Raw genomic sequence first — 16,893 nt, forward strand, 5'->3', positions numbered from 1 at the left:
CTGGGCAACGTCTCTGCAGATGGACAATTCTCTCAAACCAAAAGTGACTTGGAGTTTCTCAAGTCACTCCTGACATGAAAAAAATGCTATTAGCAATTCATGGTCTGTTCCGCAATCTGCCCCTTGTTTTGCAAAAAGAGGGCAACCTCCTCATCTTCTGCTTCCAAGTATGTAGTCTATTTTATTTCTATTTTGGCCATCAGGTAATGATCATGTCATCGCTTTGGTTTCTTGAAGAATACATTTGTAATGAACAAATGTTGACCTACAAAATCAGTCAGCCACTCCTGTTTATTTCTAAACCATTATAGGGCCAATCCAGTATCTTAGGCAAAAATTTCCAACAATTTTTGGTTCTGCTCCATAGCTTGTTGCCATACTTAGCCCTGTTCCTCACCAAAAGCCTGTCTAACATTGGAGATTCTGCCAGCAGCACTGTTACAGTTAGCATAACTCTTGTCTCACAGGAGTATGCAATCCCACCACTGCAGAAAGGTAGTGCTACTGGTGATTAACACAATTGCACAATAAAAAGGGAGAAAAACCTTCAACCTACAGAGCACAAACTGGACCAGACATGGCTCAACCAACCTTGGTTTTTAACATGGTAGCATATTAGCACTTATACTGACCTTAAAGATTTTCCATTTTTGTATCTTTTAAATTAAAAAAGAAAAATAAAACCTATGTAGACGTTGGAATTACATTCAGAATGTTAATTTTACTACCAGATTTTTAGAAGTGATAAGTATGTTTCTAAAAAGGAGTTCAGCAAATAACCCTGCTGACATACACCCATTTGTTAAATATTGCGATATGCACATCATGATCTCCACTACTGAACAATTCCATCTGCAAAGACACCACACCATATGCTGGTTTTCAGCTATGATTAACTGTACCAAAACAGCTAAAAATAGTATCTTCGCACACTGAACATGCAAAACATTTAACAAATGTAAGCTATAGAATATTATTTCAATTTGCAGCAGTGTGTTCACTCAAACACAGCCAAGAAAAACAAGCATATTACGCTATACTAACCAATCATTCTTTAGTATAATGTAATGTGCATGTTTAGATCCCTATTTTAGATGCAAATCAAACCCAATCTATTTAATTAAAACCCTTAAGATTTCAAATGCATTTATTCAGAAAAGTGAAGTTTAATGTATCTAATTTAAATATAAAAGATCATCTTAGTAAAAGACCTGTTTCACTCATGAGCCCTCTCCTCCAGTGGTTTCTTGTAACCACAGGCCAACCACCACTAGAAGAGGAAGCATTCAACATGCCAAACTAAAAGGGAATTTCCTGTCTAAATATAGCTACTTTTAAATAATACATCATGAGTAAATAACTTCCTTTGTAAGTTTTATCAAATAATAAAGAATACTATCTTTCTAGTTTCACGCTCATCATACTCTCATACAGAAATATTTGCATCAAATATTTCTATGTAGAGTAACAGAAACATTGCCAGCAAAACACATACATTATGTACACATACATGTGTAATATGAGTATACACTTGCAAAACACTGGTGCACACATACATTTACAATGAATTGTCAGGAAACAAATGCACAAGCACACATACACACACAAATATATTCCATCTTCCATACTGGCAGCTTTAAATTCTGCGGATTTGATTACTAGTATTTTCTTTCTTTCTAGAAATCTCTGGGCCCTTCCACACAGCCAGAATATCAAGACATAAAATTCCACAATATCTGCTTTGAACTGGGTTATCTGAGTCCACACTGCCTTTTATTTCAGTTCAAAGCAGAAAATGTGGGATTTTATTCAGCTGTGTGGAAGAGGCCTCTATGTCCTCCAACATGATTCCACAGAGTTGTGCTGCAAGACCTAGAAATTCTTAAAGAGAACAGTTCTATAGTTCTGTTCCTCTACATCACTTTTATCTCTCCACCGAGATTCAAAATGACTCACAACATTTAAAAATGCAATATAAAATCCACAATGTACAAATATTAAAACAGAAGTTAATTAAAATTGCTTAAAACACTTGTAAACTATTAAAGCACGACAATCAAATACCATACAGCACCACTCATATACACCTTATATACTTCTATAAACAATATTTTAATAATTGTATGTATGAAACAAAATATGTGTACATTAACGTACCAAAAAGCAAAAGCATCAGTATCTTAGTCACCAATTTTAGAGTTTGGAATATTGTATTTTAGATTTTAGAATTCCAGATAAGGGATAGTCAGTCTATACATGCTTCTGAAATTTCAATACAAAACTATGCCATTAATACAGATGCCACAAATATTCTGTTTGTTGCTTCAGGAATCTCCTAAGAACTCAGCCAAATATCATCTCAGTACCAAACTTCCATCCATATATTCCTTCAATTCTCTGCACAAACAGATGCACTTTCAATTCAATCAGCTCTCAGAATTGTCAACAGGTACGATGCAAGACTGACAGTTTGCACTCACTCAGGTTAGAGTCAAATACTATACATGAAGTTTTCAACTAATTTGAGCATTTCCTGAGCAGTATAATTTACCAAGGAAATCCAAAAAAAATTTCAAGTTTGTACATATACACCAGGCATGGGCAACTTTTTTGCCTGGGAGCTACATTGCAGGTCTGGCCAGGAGGGCTGGGCCAGGAGGGAGGGGGGGCATGCACATGCTGGACAGAGAGGGTCCAGGAGAGAGGGGGGCAGAAGGGGGCAGGGCAGGGCCCGGGTCATCCTGAGGTTGCCTCCCAGCATAAGAATTGGGCTACTTGCCCCATTCTTATGCTGGGTGGAAGGCAGGATACACAACAACTGCCCCAATCTTCCCTGATCCTTGATTTTCCTCTCTATCCTCCTCCGATCCTCTTGGCATTATGCTAGAAGGGTGAGACAGGCGCAACTGAGAGTGATCCAGGTGGCCCTCAGCTGCCACATGCCTTCCTCCCTCATCTTTTTGGCATAAGGAATGCAGCGGGCCACCATGTCCTTATGCCAAGAGAGCAGGAAAAATTAGGGAGGCCTGAGGTAAACACCCAGGGGGATGCATTTGGCCCCCGGGCCTTAGTTTGCCCATGCCTTATTTACACTATGTTAAATAACTTACTTGAAGACTAAGGTGGAACTATGGAAAGTAAACATACAAGCTGTTCAGCTCTCAATGTGTATTTATACTTTGTACAGTAAAATGTTATTGGCAACAACTGAATTTATGCCGTGCTATGTGTGAGCAGTATTTTTACTACTAAATGGAAGATGAAACATCACTGCTTAAGAAGCTTACTGTCTAGAATTTACAATAACTAATGGGAAGAAACACAGAGGAAAAATAAGTATTCAGTTAGGCCAGGCATGGGCCTCAAGCTTAAGCAGCTGAAGGGGGAAAGGAAAGGGCCTGAGGCTTTTAGGAATTGTGGGAGCTGAAGTACACCCTCCCTGTAGACATCAGACAGGCGCCCTCCCTTATGACATTCCGCAAGAGACTAAAGACGTGGTTGTTTGAGAAGGCGTTTGACTAAGTGCTACAACAATTAGCAATGATGATTGGAACGGAATATGGAAAACGAGATTGGATTGTGATTCTATGATGAGACGTCGCGAATGATTTAGTGTAATTGTATTATTGATAGTGATGTTGTTATTGTTGTTTGTGATATTGCCTTTATTGTAAATTGTTTTTATATGTTGTACACCGCCATGAGTCGCCCTAGGGCTGAGAACGGCGGTCTACAAGTGCAGTAAATAAATAAATAAATAAATAAAACACCTGGAGGGACAAAGTTTGCCCGTGTCAGAGTTAGGTTGTGTTACAATAAGGCAGCCATAGTTGTTCATCCACCTAAGTCATGAATGCTGATGGACTGACCATTACCTTTATTACTGGGACTTGTGACGTTAATAAGCTGACAATATCTGGGGACACATTTGGGAACCACCACAAAATATAGGTTTTAACATAATCACAGAGGTTTGGAATTGGATGGACTCCAACGATCATCTATATATATAGAAATTCAAACGTAAAGCATTTCTGACAGATGAAGGAGCTGCGGTAGAGCAATGGGTTAAACCCTTGCGCCGGCTGAACAGCTGATCTGAAGGTTGGCAGTTTGAATCTGTGAGGTGGGATGCGCTCCTGTCTCTCAGCTCCAGCTTCCCATGCAGGGACATGAGAGAAGACTCCCACAGGATGGTAAAACATCTGGGCATTCTTGCAAATGGCCAATTCTCTCACACCAGAAGAGACATGCTGTTTCTCAAGTTGCTTCTGATACAAAAAAAACCACAACCCACCAACTTCTATTTAGAAACCTCCAACAGAGGATTTCTGGAACATGGTTTTCTGAAAAGCTTAAATTCAAAGAGTCCAGCTATCAGAGGCATTTCAATCGAAAAGGGGCAGCAAGGCTGAAATCAAAGCCATTTAGGAATGCAAGAGATCACTGGATATGAAGGATATAATTCAAAAATGCCATTTATTTGATCTTTAGTTGTCCATTCTTCAGATTATTTAACCTTTTATCTTAACCTTTTTTCTTTTGCTAGTTTTCTCTTTTGTTTTATACTAAATGTAAACGTCATTTTTCAATCAATCATAGAATCATTGAGTGAAAAGTAACCATGATGAAGACTCCAGGCATTTTGACAATGAAGAGAATAGGGCACAGCACCACAAGCAGCATCCAAGGCATGTGCAGAAGGATCTTTCAGGGTCTGAGCCTCTTGAGGCAGGAGGGGGGAAAGGGGAATATTACGGAACTCCTCCGGCAAAGATAAATTCCTTGTCTCTCCCACAAGAGACCTTGTGGGCCATCCAGTCCAACACCCTGCCAAAGCACCCCTAACAGGTGGCCATCTAGCCTCTGCTTAAAAGCCTCCAAAGAAGGAGCCTCTACCACACTCTGGGGCAGAGACGAATCTCCTTTCCTGTAGTCTGAAGCCATTGTTCTGCGTCCTAGTCTCCAGGTCAGCAGAAAACAAGATAGTTGCCTTCTCCCTAGGACTTCTCCTCACATATTTATGCATGTATCCTCTGAGCCTTCTCTTTTCAGGCTAAACATGCCCGGCTCTTTAAGATGCTCCTCATATGGCTTGTTCTCCAGACCCTTGATCATTTTAGTCGCCCTCCTTTGGACACATTCCAGCTTGTCAACATCTTCTTTCAATTGTGGTGCCCAGAATTGGATACAATATTCCAGATGTGATCTGACCACATCTAATGAACGCTTAGACCAGGGGTCCTCAAACTAAGGCCCGGGGGCCAGATACTCCAAGGTCATTTACCTGGCTCTCGATCAGAGTCGACCTAAGTCTGAAATGACTTGAAAGCACACAACAACAACGCTATCTCATCCACCAAAGCAGGCCCACACTTCCCACTGAAATACTAATAAGTTTATATTTGTTAGAATTGTTCTTCATTTTAATTATTGTATTGCATTTAAGTGTTTTTTGCACTAGAAATAAGATATCTGCAGCATGCATAGGAATTCATTCATGTTTTTGTTTTTTTTCAAATTATAATCCGGCCCTCCAACAGTTTGAGGGACTGTGACCTGGCCCTCTGTTTAAAAAGTTTGTAGATCCCTGGCTTAGACTTTAAGTGGAAAATACACATTGTCAGAAAAGATAGATTCTCTTTTGAACTTATTGGATTTGGGACACAGATCTCCCAAGCAGAATGTCAGTTGGTGGCTCCAGATGGAGAAGCTCTTGAAGTACAAAGGAAAATTTGGGCATCATTAGTGCATACAAGGCAATGGAAATTGGATTTTATATTAATTAACAAATTTGACATTTTATCTCATACATACGGTTTCTTCTCCTAATTATGTACTCCCAATTTGGTATTAAAATAATTACTTAGCAACAGACTTAACAATCTAGTTAACATAAGCTATATAGAGATTATTATATTATAAGGTCAAAACGCTGTCTATATTTAGGTTAGTAGTATTAAGAATGAATTATAATGAGAGCCCTGATGGAGCACCCATAGCCCCAGCTACACTGACCATTTGATGCAGCGTAGAGTCAGCTTCAAAGAGCAGCAACTACATAGAGTACGCCATGAAAGCACACCACAGTATGCTTTATGCCTTAAACCAAAGTTGGAGTAAAGTCCAAAAGAAAGTCCTTTTTGCACACCAAAGTAAACCACTTTGCAGGGTGAAATCGGCTCTGCAAAATGGGAATACTGTGCAAATGACTGAAGTGTTCTGCTGGTGTGAACATGTGCATTCCAGCAGAGGGAATTTTTAAAAATACCGCAGATCTTGGAGTCAGTATAAAGCCAACTTCTGTATTTGCATAGGCACTATCTAGGCTTCACAACCTTTCCCTAGAGATCACTCTAACTATCCGCACTGTAAAGCTAGTTTCTGCTATTACAGTTCAGAATCAACATAAATGGTCAGTGTAGATGTGCCTCAAGATTCCCTACATTTTATCATCTTTCCTGAAAGGGAGTATTGAAAAGCTTTCATATTTTCCTTACATTTTGGTTGGTCCTAATAAAGATGAGTTTTTAAATGCCAGTACTTTTCTCTCATAGACTTATGTTGTGTCATTACTCTTTATATACTTTCTATCTTGTTTTAAGCAGTAGCCAGCCATATAGCCTCAGAAAATGTACGGTATGTGCCTGTGTATATGCCTTCAAGTTGCCTGTTGACTTATTGCAACACTCCATTTTGTTGGCTTTTCTTAAGCAAAAAATATTCAGAGGTGATTTTGCCAGTTATTTCCTCTGAAATAACCTACAGCACCTTGCATTTGTTGGTGGTAAAATCCAAGACTGACCCTGCTTAGCTTTCAAGCTCAGATAGGATCTGATTCCTGGAAGATAATAGTGAAACCCATCTTAATAGTTGAACATCATCATCTAATATTTAGATGTATGCTACTGCTAAACATAGCAGTTCCATTAAATTATAACGGCTAATAGCCACTAGCACACTTCTTCTGTATGAATATTCCCCTTCTTTAAATTTCTCAATCTGAACTATTTTCCACTTGAACTGATTCCTACAAAATAAGAGATCTCTTACTTATAGGTAACTTAGAACTCAAATTCTGTTAATACAGCCTGTAAAAGTTACAAACCACTTTAACTTTCCCATCTCTGCACACATACTTATAGCAAGTATTTGTGGTCCCATAAAAGGGTGGTGGTGGTTTAGTAAATATTCAGCACTTAAAAGTTATTTCCATTTAAATCTAATATTTTCATTACTCATTCTTTATATTGCCAAAACGTTCACATCTTCTACATAAAAAATTTTTGGCAGGTTAAAAAGGTGCTTTTCTGTTCAAATGTTTTTTTAAAAAAAACCAAATCCTTGCACTTTTTTGTCGCACCAACAGTTTGCTAAAATGCTAAAAGTTATATCTATGTGATTTTTTAAAAAAGAATACTCCAAAGATAAAGAAATTTGATGTCCAAGTGATTGCAATGTTTTCATATTACACCACAGTTAAGCAACGTATGAACTAAGCAGTCGGCATTTTAAAACTCACCCAAGTTGCACAAAAGTAATTTCCAGCATTATTCTCACACTGGTTCAGAAACCCCACTTTCACCAAGCTACATTTCTTCCAATTTGCTTTGCAAACTGCCATACTTTGGATGCCTGATACCGGGTTTCATGGTTCCTGTCCATGATGAGGCACAACGTCACATTGGCAACACGCAATCAGAGAGAAGCTTTAGGACCGAAAGGGCTGAACCCTGATGGGGGTTGTGCCAAAAGTTTAAGGAAATGAACTGCAGTGTGCTCCTGAAGCCAGGGATGGAAGTATCTTGAAGGAAACAGAAAGCATGGATGTGGTACATAACAGCAGTGCCAATCCAAATATGTTTTGGTGCTATTTATTGGCCTGCTGAAAACAACAAAAAATAATACCAGTTCTCCAGTTCACTTTCTGAAAGGTTGCTGAATGTGTATCTTCTCCATGAAACTGTCCCTTTAGCCTACTGACAGGGCACAAAAGCACAGCAGTGCCTTTAAAAGGGAAGGTCAGAAGATGGCCTGGTATGTAGACAAAAGAGTTCTGAAGGGCATTTGAATGACTTTAAGCCATCACTTTCCAAACCGTGTGTTGTCTGGGAACCGTGAAAAGTTCGTTGTTGGGTGCAGTGTGAAGATTTGTTGCGTGAATTAAATAAGGACAAAAATCTTGGAAATGTATGTTTTTATTTTACAAATCCTATTTTGATCATATAAAATAAAGGTTTTCATGAGTTATGTTGTGTTCCCATCCATTTCAATATCAGAAGTTATGTAGGCAGAGGTTGTTTAAGCTCCAGTTTGCTAGTAACACTGAATGACCATGTGGCAAAATGACGCAGTATGTCACTAGCATAAAAAGCTGGGAAACCTCTATTTGAAACCAAGATGCTACAAGTGTGACATGAACTTCAAATGTTCCCAGAGCTTTCCAAACAGTGTCGTGACGTGTTCATATGTCGGATGCAGTGTGTAGGTGTGCCATGCGAACAAAATGAGAACAGAGAAAAATCTTGGAAATGTATATTGAAAGATTTCCATGAGTTATGTTGTGTTCCCATTGAGTTCATTATTAGAATTTAGGGAGATATCTCTTATAAGGGCATGGTTTGAGTCTCCTTTGTGGAGAGAAAAAGTGGGGTATAAACATAATAATAATAATAATAATAATAATAATAATAATAATAATAATTGCTTGAACCTCAGTTCTGAATGACTGTGCTGTGAAATGATGCACATCTAAAAAGCATATGTTTGCAAAAAAAATGTATTTTTTTCATCTTTTAAACCGCCCTGAGTTGCCCTTGGGCTGAGAATGCTGGTATAGATATATTATAACTAAATAAATAAATATTACAAATCATATTATTAAAAACGTAAATGAATTTTTTGTGAGATATGTTGTGTCCCCATCCATTTCATTATGAGAATATATATAGATGTCAGTATCTCTTATAAGGAGTTGTTTAACATCCAGTTTGCTAGCAACACTGAACGACTGCGTGTAAAACTGATGCAGGTCGAAAAAGTGTCACCAGCACGAAAGTTTAGAAAGTCCTCTTTTAGATGCTACAAGTGTGACATGAACTTGAAATGTTCCTAATGCATAGTGTAGCCAGAGCTTTCCTAACTGTGTTGTGACACATTTGTGCATTGACTGCAATGTGTTGCACAAATGAAACGAGAATGGAGAAAAATCTTGGAAATGTATGTTTTGATCTTGCAAATAATTCATGTGTGTGTGTGTGTGTGTGTGTGTGTGTGGTTTTCATATGTTGTATCCCCATCCATTTCGTGATTACAATTTATGTAGGCATCTCTTATAAGGGAATGGTTTAAACTCTGTTTCGAGAGTAAAAAAAACATCTGAACATGCCAGCCACCAATGCAGGTGAAACATCAGGAGAAACTGCTGCTAGAACATGACCATACAGCCCTGAAACCATACAACACCCAAGTGATTCTGGCTGTGAAAGCCTTCGACAACACAAAAACGGAATGACTGTATCCTGAAATGATGCAGGTCTAAAAAGTATGCCACCAACATAAAAAGTTTAGAAAGCCCTGTTTCCGATGCTACAAGTATGACACGAACTTGAAATGTTCCTAATGCATAGTGTAGCCCAGAGCTTTCCAAACTGTGTTGGGACGCATTTGTGTGTTAGCTGCAACATGTTCCGTGAATGAAATGAGAATGGAGAAAAATCTTAAAATACAAATAAAAATGTAATGTTCATTTGTGAGATTAACAGAACTCAAAACCCACTGGACAAATTGACACCAAATTTGGACACAAGACACCTAACAACCCAATGTATGTCCTTCACTCAAAAAAAAATTGATCTTGTCATTTGGGAGATGTAGTTGCTGGGACCAGGCCTTCGGGCAATCTGCTAACTAGATAAGGACAACCAGATGAATAGGACTGACAGGACTGACAATTGTGGAATTGGAATTTGAACTATGAGATAGCGAACGCTGACCGGCAATAAGGAGTAATTGGTTTGTATTGGTTTGTATGGATTTTTATTGGTCTTATTGGTTTTATCGGTTTATAGATGTAATGTATAATTGTGGTTTGATTGCTAATTTATGCTATTTTGTTTTATTACTGTTGTATGATACGGGCATCGAATTGTGCCTTGTTTTTGTAAGCTGCCCTGAGTCCCCTTCGGGATAAGAAGGGCGGGGTAGAAGTAAACCAAATAAATAAATAAATTGCTGGGATTTATAGTTCACCTACAATCAAAGAGCATTCTGAACCCCATCAACGATGACATTGAACCAAACTTGGCACACAGTTCTCCCATGACCAACAGAAAATATTGGAAGGGTTTGGTGGGCAGTGTCCTTTGGTTTTGGAGTTATGGTTCACCTACATCCAGAGATCACTGCGGACTCAAACAATGATGGATCTGGACCAAACTCTATACGAATACTCAAAATGCCCAATTGTGAACACTGGTAGAGTTTGGGGAAAATAGAAACTTGACATTCGGGAGTTGTAGTTGCTGAGATTTATAATTCACTTACAATCACAGAGCATTCTGAATCCCACCAACGATAGAATTGGGCCAAACCTCCCACACAGAACCCCCATGTGGCAGGGGACAGCATATATATATATATATATATATATATATATACCTGTTTTGCAAGTAAAAATCATCTAGAGATGCCAGCCACAGATCCAGGCAAAACATCAGGAGAAAATTCTGCTAGAACATGACCATGCAGCCTGGAAACCACGCAACATCCTAGTAATTCTGGCTGTGAAAGCCTTCAATACAAAAACAGAATGTATCGTGAAATGATACAGGACTGAGAAGTGTGTCGCCAGCATGAAAAGTTTGGAAAAGCCCTGCTTTCGATGCTACAAGTGTGACGCGAACTTTAAACACTCCTAATGAATGTATAGTGCAACCTTTCGTCATGAAACCACTCCCTTTCCATTACCCTGCTTCAGACATCCTCACTGTCACTGCTCTGAGAAGGAACCCAGCAAAACCCAGCTGAACTAGAGACCCCAAGCTCTGCTCTCCTCCTTGGGCTGCTTTTGTTGTGGGTAGACACAAGGGGCATCCCTGAAGTATATATTATTCCTCGAAGGGAAGTTCCGGATAATGAGGATCCTGTCAGTGTGAAGGAGGAGGAGGAGACACGCCCATGACTCAGGGGCCCAGAGGCAGAGGGAGCCCTTCTTTCTCTTTCTCTGTGTGTGCGAGGCAAGTCCAAGCAGAGCAACAGCTGGAAGGGAAAGGGAGGGAAGGAAGGGAAGAGCCCGGAGGCGTGTTTGGACGCTCAGGCTCCAGAGAGGAAGAGGCGAGGAAAGAGACGCTCGCGAGGAGAGAGAGAGAGAGAGGGAGGGAGGAAGGAAGCGAGGCAGATGTGCCTGCAGCTGGAACAAGGAGGAGGAGGGGGGGAGCGGAAGGGAAGGGAGGGCGCGAGGATGCTAGTGTGTTGTCCCCTCATCATCCGCCGCTTCCTCTCCTCTCCCCTCACAAAAGCTCTGAGGAAAGACCCCCTCACCCCACCCCTAATGCCCCCCTCCCTCCCTCCCTCCCTCACCTTGCTCCGGATCTGCCCCGAGGTGGAGACTTTGCGGATGAGCTTCTGGGGCGCGCCCTCGTGCTCCCCTTCGCTGTCCGAGGACTCTTCTCCCGCCGGGTCTCCCGGCCCCGCCTCGGCCATCTTCCGCCCGCGAGGCGAGGCGACGCCGCCGCCAGCCAAGGAGCCCGGCTCCGGCTCCCTCTCCCTCACTCTCTCCCTCGTGGTGAAGCTCCTCCTCCTCCTCCTTCCCGGGGCGGGGACGGGGGATCAAAGCGGCGAGGAGGGGCCGCCACAGACAGGCTCAGTCCCGCCCGCCCACCGCGACGCCGCCATCTTCCGCCGCCTCTTTCCTCCTCCTCCTCCTCCTCAGGAGGGCGCGCGCGAGCCAGCTCCCCTCCAATTGCCCCCGCCCCGCCCAAACTGAAGGAGCGCGAGCGGGCAAAGCAAACACCGTCCTCTTGTGTTTGCTCTCAGAAGCAGCTGCGAGGTTCAGGGGCCAGGGGCGCGCGCGCGTTCTCTGAACACGAGCCTTTCCTCTCGCGCTGAGGGGAGAGGTCCCTCTTATTTATTTATCGTGTCAAGAGCAGACCAAACAGTTGCATTGCATTTTTTAACAAACAAACAAACAAAGCACAAAGTTTGCAAGCTTGGTAGTTAATTAAAAGTGCTGTTCCAGCAGTCCCCAGCCATCCCCTCCCCAATGCCAGAGATACAGCTTAATGGTGTAACATTACAAAATGTTGACCATTTCCGCTACCTTGGCAGCCACCTCTCCACCAAAGTTAACATTGACACCGAAATACAACATCGCCTGAGCTCTGCGAGTGCAGCATTTTCCGGAATGAAGCAGAGAGTGTTTGAGGACCGGGACATCCATACGGATACCAAGGTGCTTGTTTATAAAGCTATTGTCCTCCAGGCATGTAGCCAGGGGGAGGGGGCTTGAGGGGCTTCACCCCCCCCCCCGAAATTCTCATGGTGGTTCGCGAAAAGGCCTTTCTGGTGCATTACTTAAACTGTTATGTTTATTCATATCATGATCTGATCACCATACTCAATATGTCCCATATGCATGGGGGTATTGGGGTAATGATACAAAAGGTTTGCTAGGGTAGACCCTCTTTCACTCTGACTCAGCCCCCTCCCAAAACTCAGCCCCCCCCCCGAAACCCCCCCCCCCTGAAAAAATTCACACACACACACACACCCGAAACGAAATCCTGGCTACGGGCCTGTTGTCCTCCCAACCCTGCTATATGCCTACGAAACATGGACTCTCTACAGACATCACATGCAACTCCTGGAACGATTCCATCAGCAATGCCTCCGGAAAATCCTGCAAATCTTTTGGGAAGACAAGCGGACAAACGTCAGCATGCTGGAAGAAGCAAAGACCACCAGCATTGAAGCAATGGTCCTCTGCCATCAACTCCGCTGGACCGGCCACATTGTCCGGATGCCTGTCCACCGTCTCCCAAAGCAGTTGCTCTACTCTGAACTTAAGAACGGAAAACGGAATGTTGGAGGGCAGGAAAAGAGATTTAAAGATGGCCTCAAAGCCAACCTTAAAAACTCTGGCATAGACACTGAGAACTGAGAAGCCCTGGCCCTTGAGCACTCCAGCTGAAGGTCAGCTGTGACCAGCAGTGCTGCAGAATTTGAGGAGGCACGAGTGGAGGGTGAAAGAGAGAAACGTGCCAGGAGGAAGGCGCGTCAAGCCAATCCCGACCGGGACCGCCTTCCACCTGGAAAGCAATGCCTTCACTGTGGGAGAAGATGCGGGTCAAGAATAGGGCTCCACAGCCACTTACGAATCCACAAGGAAACGCATCATGGAAGACCATCTTACTCATCCAACGAGGGATCGCCTAAGTAAAGTAAGTAATTAAATGTCCTTTGACCAGTAGCTGACCACTTGGAGTGCCTCTGGTGTTGCTGCAAGAAGGTCCTCCATTGTGCATGTAGCAGGGCTCAGGTTGCATTGCAAATCTTCTGACCTTTTGCCTGCATCTATGGCAGGCATCCTCAGAGGTTTGTTCAGAGGTCTGTGGGAATAAGGCAGGTGGGGTGTATATATACCTGTGGAATGTCCAGGGTGGGAGTAAGAACTCTTGTCTGCTTGAAGCAAGTGGAAATGTTGCAAGTGGCCAGCTTGATTAGCATTGAAAAGCCTTGGAGTTTCACAGCCTGGCTGTTGGTGCCTGCCATAGATGCAGGCGAAAAGTCAGGAGAGAATACTTCTAGAACATGGCGATGCAGCCTAAAAAACCTACAACAACCTACCAATGGAATTGCTAACCCAGCAGATGGAATAATTGTGAGCTTCTCACTCTCTTCCTCAATGCTAGAGGTTTGAGAACTGGTGGAAAATTTCATTGGAGCAGACAGAGTTCCTAATGGGAGCAAAGCCTCCATTTTCCCTTCTACTGCAGATACACTCCTGCATACATGCAGAGTACGTTATTTTGAGTATTTTTTTAAAAAAAATAACACCTAGTAGCCTAATCTATTCAAAGTTATCAGCTGTCATGAATAAAACGCCCATCAAATTCTACCAAAGTGACCACAGATTTACTACTTAAGTAAGACAGTACAGAGCCCATGGTTATTTGGAAAATAACAATCAACCTCGGAAATTACCCGAAATGCCCTGCTACTACAGATGAGACTAGTTACTCTTGCAGTTTGATAAAGACAGACTGCTAGCTGTTCCCTAAGAAGTATAATAAGTGGAGAAAAAGCTGGAGCAAAGGAAGAGGCGTTTGGCAATGTAGACTGAAAAAGAGATAGGGAAACACTTTCCTTTTTAGTATCAGAATAATACTGTTTCCTGTAGTGGTTTGCAGTCCAAATGAGAGAAGCGTCCCTTGCCGACAGATATTTGTTTTGGAGTTAAAAGAGCATCCGGAGAGATAGCTTACCCAATAAGGCACAATGACGTAACAAATAGAGAGTGTAAACTCCAAGTAACCCCCATGTGGTTTCTGTCAGGGTGAAAATGAGAGTAGATAGCAACTAAAGAAATACCAAATACATTTCCCTTTACTTTGCCGATCACTCATTAAAGTGCCTTTGCATTTAATGGCCAGTACACGGAAAGACATAGGTTCATTTTGTATTTAATATTTTGTTGTTGTTAATCGTCTTCAGTTTGGCTTCGACTTATAATGACCTTATGAGTGAGAGACCTCAGTGACATCTGTTATTACAGCCGTGCACCGATCTTATGGGCTCTGGGGAGTGACTTCTGTTCCTTGCCTGCCTCACACTTTTTTGTGCATCATTGTCATTTCTAACTAATGATACTGTCTTATGAAATGTCCACAGTAAAGCAGCCTTTAGTCATCTTCTTTTTCCTCGAACTTATTTATTTGTCTTTCCTGGAGTCCATGGTATTTGTTGAGCACTCTTCCAGCACCACATGTCACTTGAGTTGAGTCCCTCAGCTCTTCTTGACTGTCCAACCTTAACAACCATACACAGAAATAACAAGAAGACAACTTAGCAGAAATACAAATAATCATATATCCACATGCATAATGGGAAGAGGGGAGAAAGTGAAGTGTCCTCTGCCATGTGGCCATCAATACTACAAATGAGGGATTTTTTCTGAAAGCAAGCTCACATCTAGATGAGTTCAATCAGTGTACAGCATCACGGGATGGACTCACAATGTGTGTGCTGAGTGTGGCACTAATGAGGCAAATGTTCAAAACTGTTCTTTTAAATTGTTCCATTGTTTTCATGATCTACATCAGGGGTTCCCAATCTAAGGCCCTCCAAGATCATTTACACTGCCCCCACCCTAACAGACCCCAAGACTGAAATTATTTGAAAGCACACAACCATCCTAATTAACAAAATATCTCATCAGCAAAAGCAGACTCACACTTCCCATTGAAATACTGGTAAGTTGATGTTGGTTAAAATGTTATTCATATTAAATACTGTATTGTTCTTTCATTTCTTTTCTGCACTGCAAATAAAATATGTGCAGTGTGCATAGGAATTCGTTCATGTTTTTTCACTCTATAGTCTAGTACCCAAACTGGCCCTCAGCTTAAAAAGGTTGAGGACTCCTCATATACCTAATACAGGGTGAGGCAGCAAAACTTCCTTTTTTAAAATGCACGCCATTCAGTCTGTTGAAGATGTAGCGGAGCGCTAGTAGTCTTGTTTGAGAGGCAGGAGTATAAAGTTTTGTCCTGACACAGTTCAGTTGCCATCATGCATTGGAACAGTGAGGAGTGTGCTTTTGCCGTTGAGGCCTACTTTTCGGGCGGATTTGGAGTGGACGGCCCGCTCTCCAGATTTGGCCCCTTGTGATGTTTTTCTATGGGTTTTTTTTTAAATCCTGTGTTTATGTGAACCATCCAAGGACCCTACAAGATTTGAAGACCAACATCCAGGAAGAAATTGCCAACATAATGCCTGCTATGCTGGCAAGAGTCATGACAAACGCCAGAAATCGGTTTACTCAGTGTATGGAGAATGGGGGACATCACCTACCTAATTTGATCTTCAAACAAAACTTTAGCTATGTGCCTACATTATATATATAAAAAATTCTGATTCATACAATGGGTTTTATTAAGTTTTGAAAAAAGGAAGTTATGCTGCCTCATCCTGTAAAAGGGTTTATTATGGGGATAGAGATTATCCAGTCTCTTTTTAATTATGTTCGGCATTGTTCCAGATGATTTCATTCAATTCTGATTCTTAATTCAATCTAGTGTCATCTAGAACTTGTGAATTTCTACAGATCTTGAGGACAACAGGTTGGAGAAGGCTGTTTAAGGAATGAGAGCAGCCAGTGTAGCTTTCCCTAGGGCAAAATATCTTAATAATTGACCAAAGTACATTCTCAATCTTTCTAGCCATTAAGCTATAGCAAAAGAGGCATGCACAACTCATTGACATTTTTTGTTCTTATCTCCTGCCACTACCACACAACAACAAATGAAGGGCTCTCTACCTTCTTTTCTTGAGATGCATTGTAGTGGTTTAAGCATTGGGCTATGACTCTGGAGATAAGAGTTCAAATCCTCACTCAACCACTGAGCGATCTTGGGCAAGTCACTCATTCTCAGCCTCAGAAAAAAAGCAAAGACAAACCCCCACTGAAAAAGTCTTGTCTAGAAAACCCATTGATAGGTTCACCATAGGTTACCAGAAGTTTGAAACAACCTGGAGGCACATAGCAACAAAGGTCATTCTGAACTGAATAAGTGTAACTTGAATCAAAGAGCCACGGGAATACATCTTAGGTTTTCAAATAGGAATAGTTTAGATATGTCTTACTTTGATTTAATTACAAGCTATGACCAAAGT

The 16,893-nt window shown here is 41.6% G+C and overlaps 1 protein-coding gene across 2 annotated transcripts in view; it reads right to left on the reverse strand.

Annotated features, from left to right (window-relative positions):
- The window catches only part of DGKH (diacylglycerol kinase eta), a 103,693-nt gene extending 91,830 nt beyond the window's left edge, over positions 1-11,863 (reverse strand). For both annotated transcript variants that reach the window (XM_060769241.2, XM_060769240.2), the window contains exon 1: positions 11,581-11,863. In XM_060769241.2, the coding sequence (XP_060625224.2) occupies positions 11,581-11,703 (123 nt within the window). In that variant the 5' untranslated portion in view covers positions 11,704-11,863. The remainder of the gene's footprint in view (positions 1-11,580) is intronic.
- Positions 11,864-16,893: the final 5,030 nt, after the last annotated feature.

Source organism: Anolis sagrei, chromosome 3, assembly GCF_037176765.1.
Source record: "Anolis sagrei isolate rAnoSag1 chromosome 3, rAnoSag1.mat, whole genome shotgun sequence".
Classification (NCBI taxonomy): Eukaryota; Metazoa; Chordata; class Lepidosauria; order Squamata; family Dactyloidae; genus Anolis; species Anolis sagrei.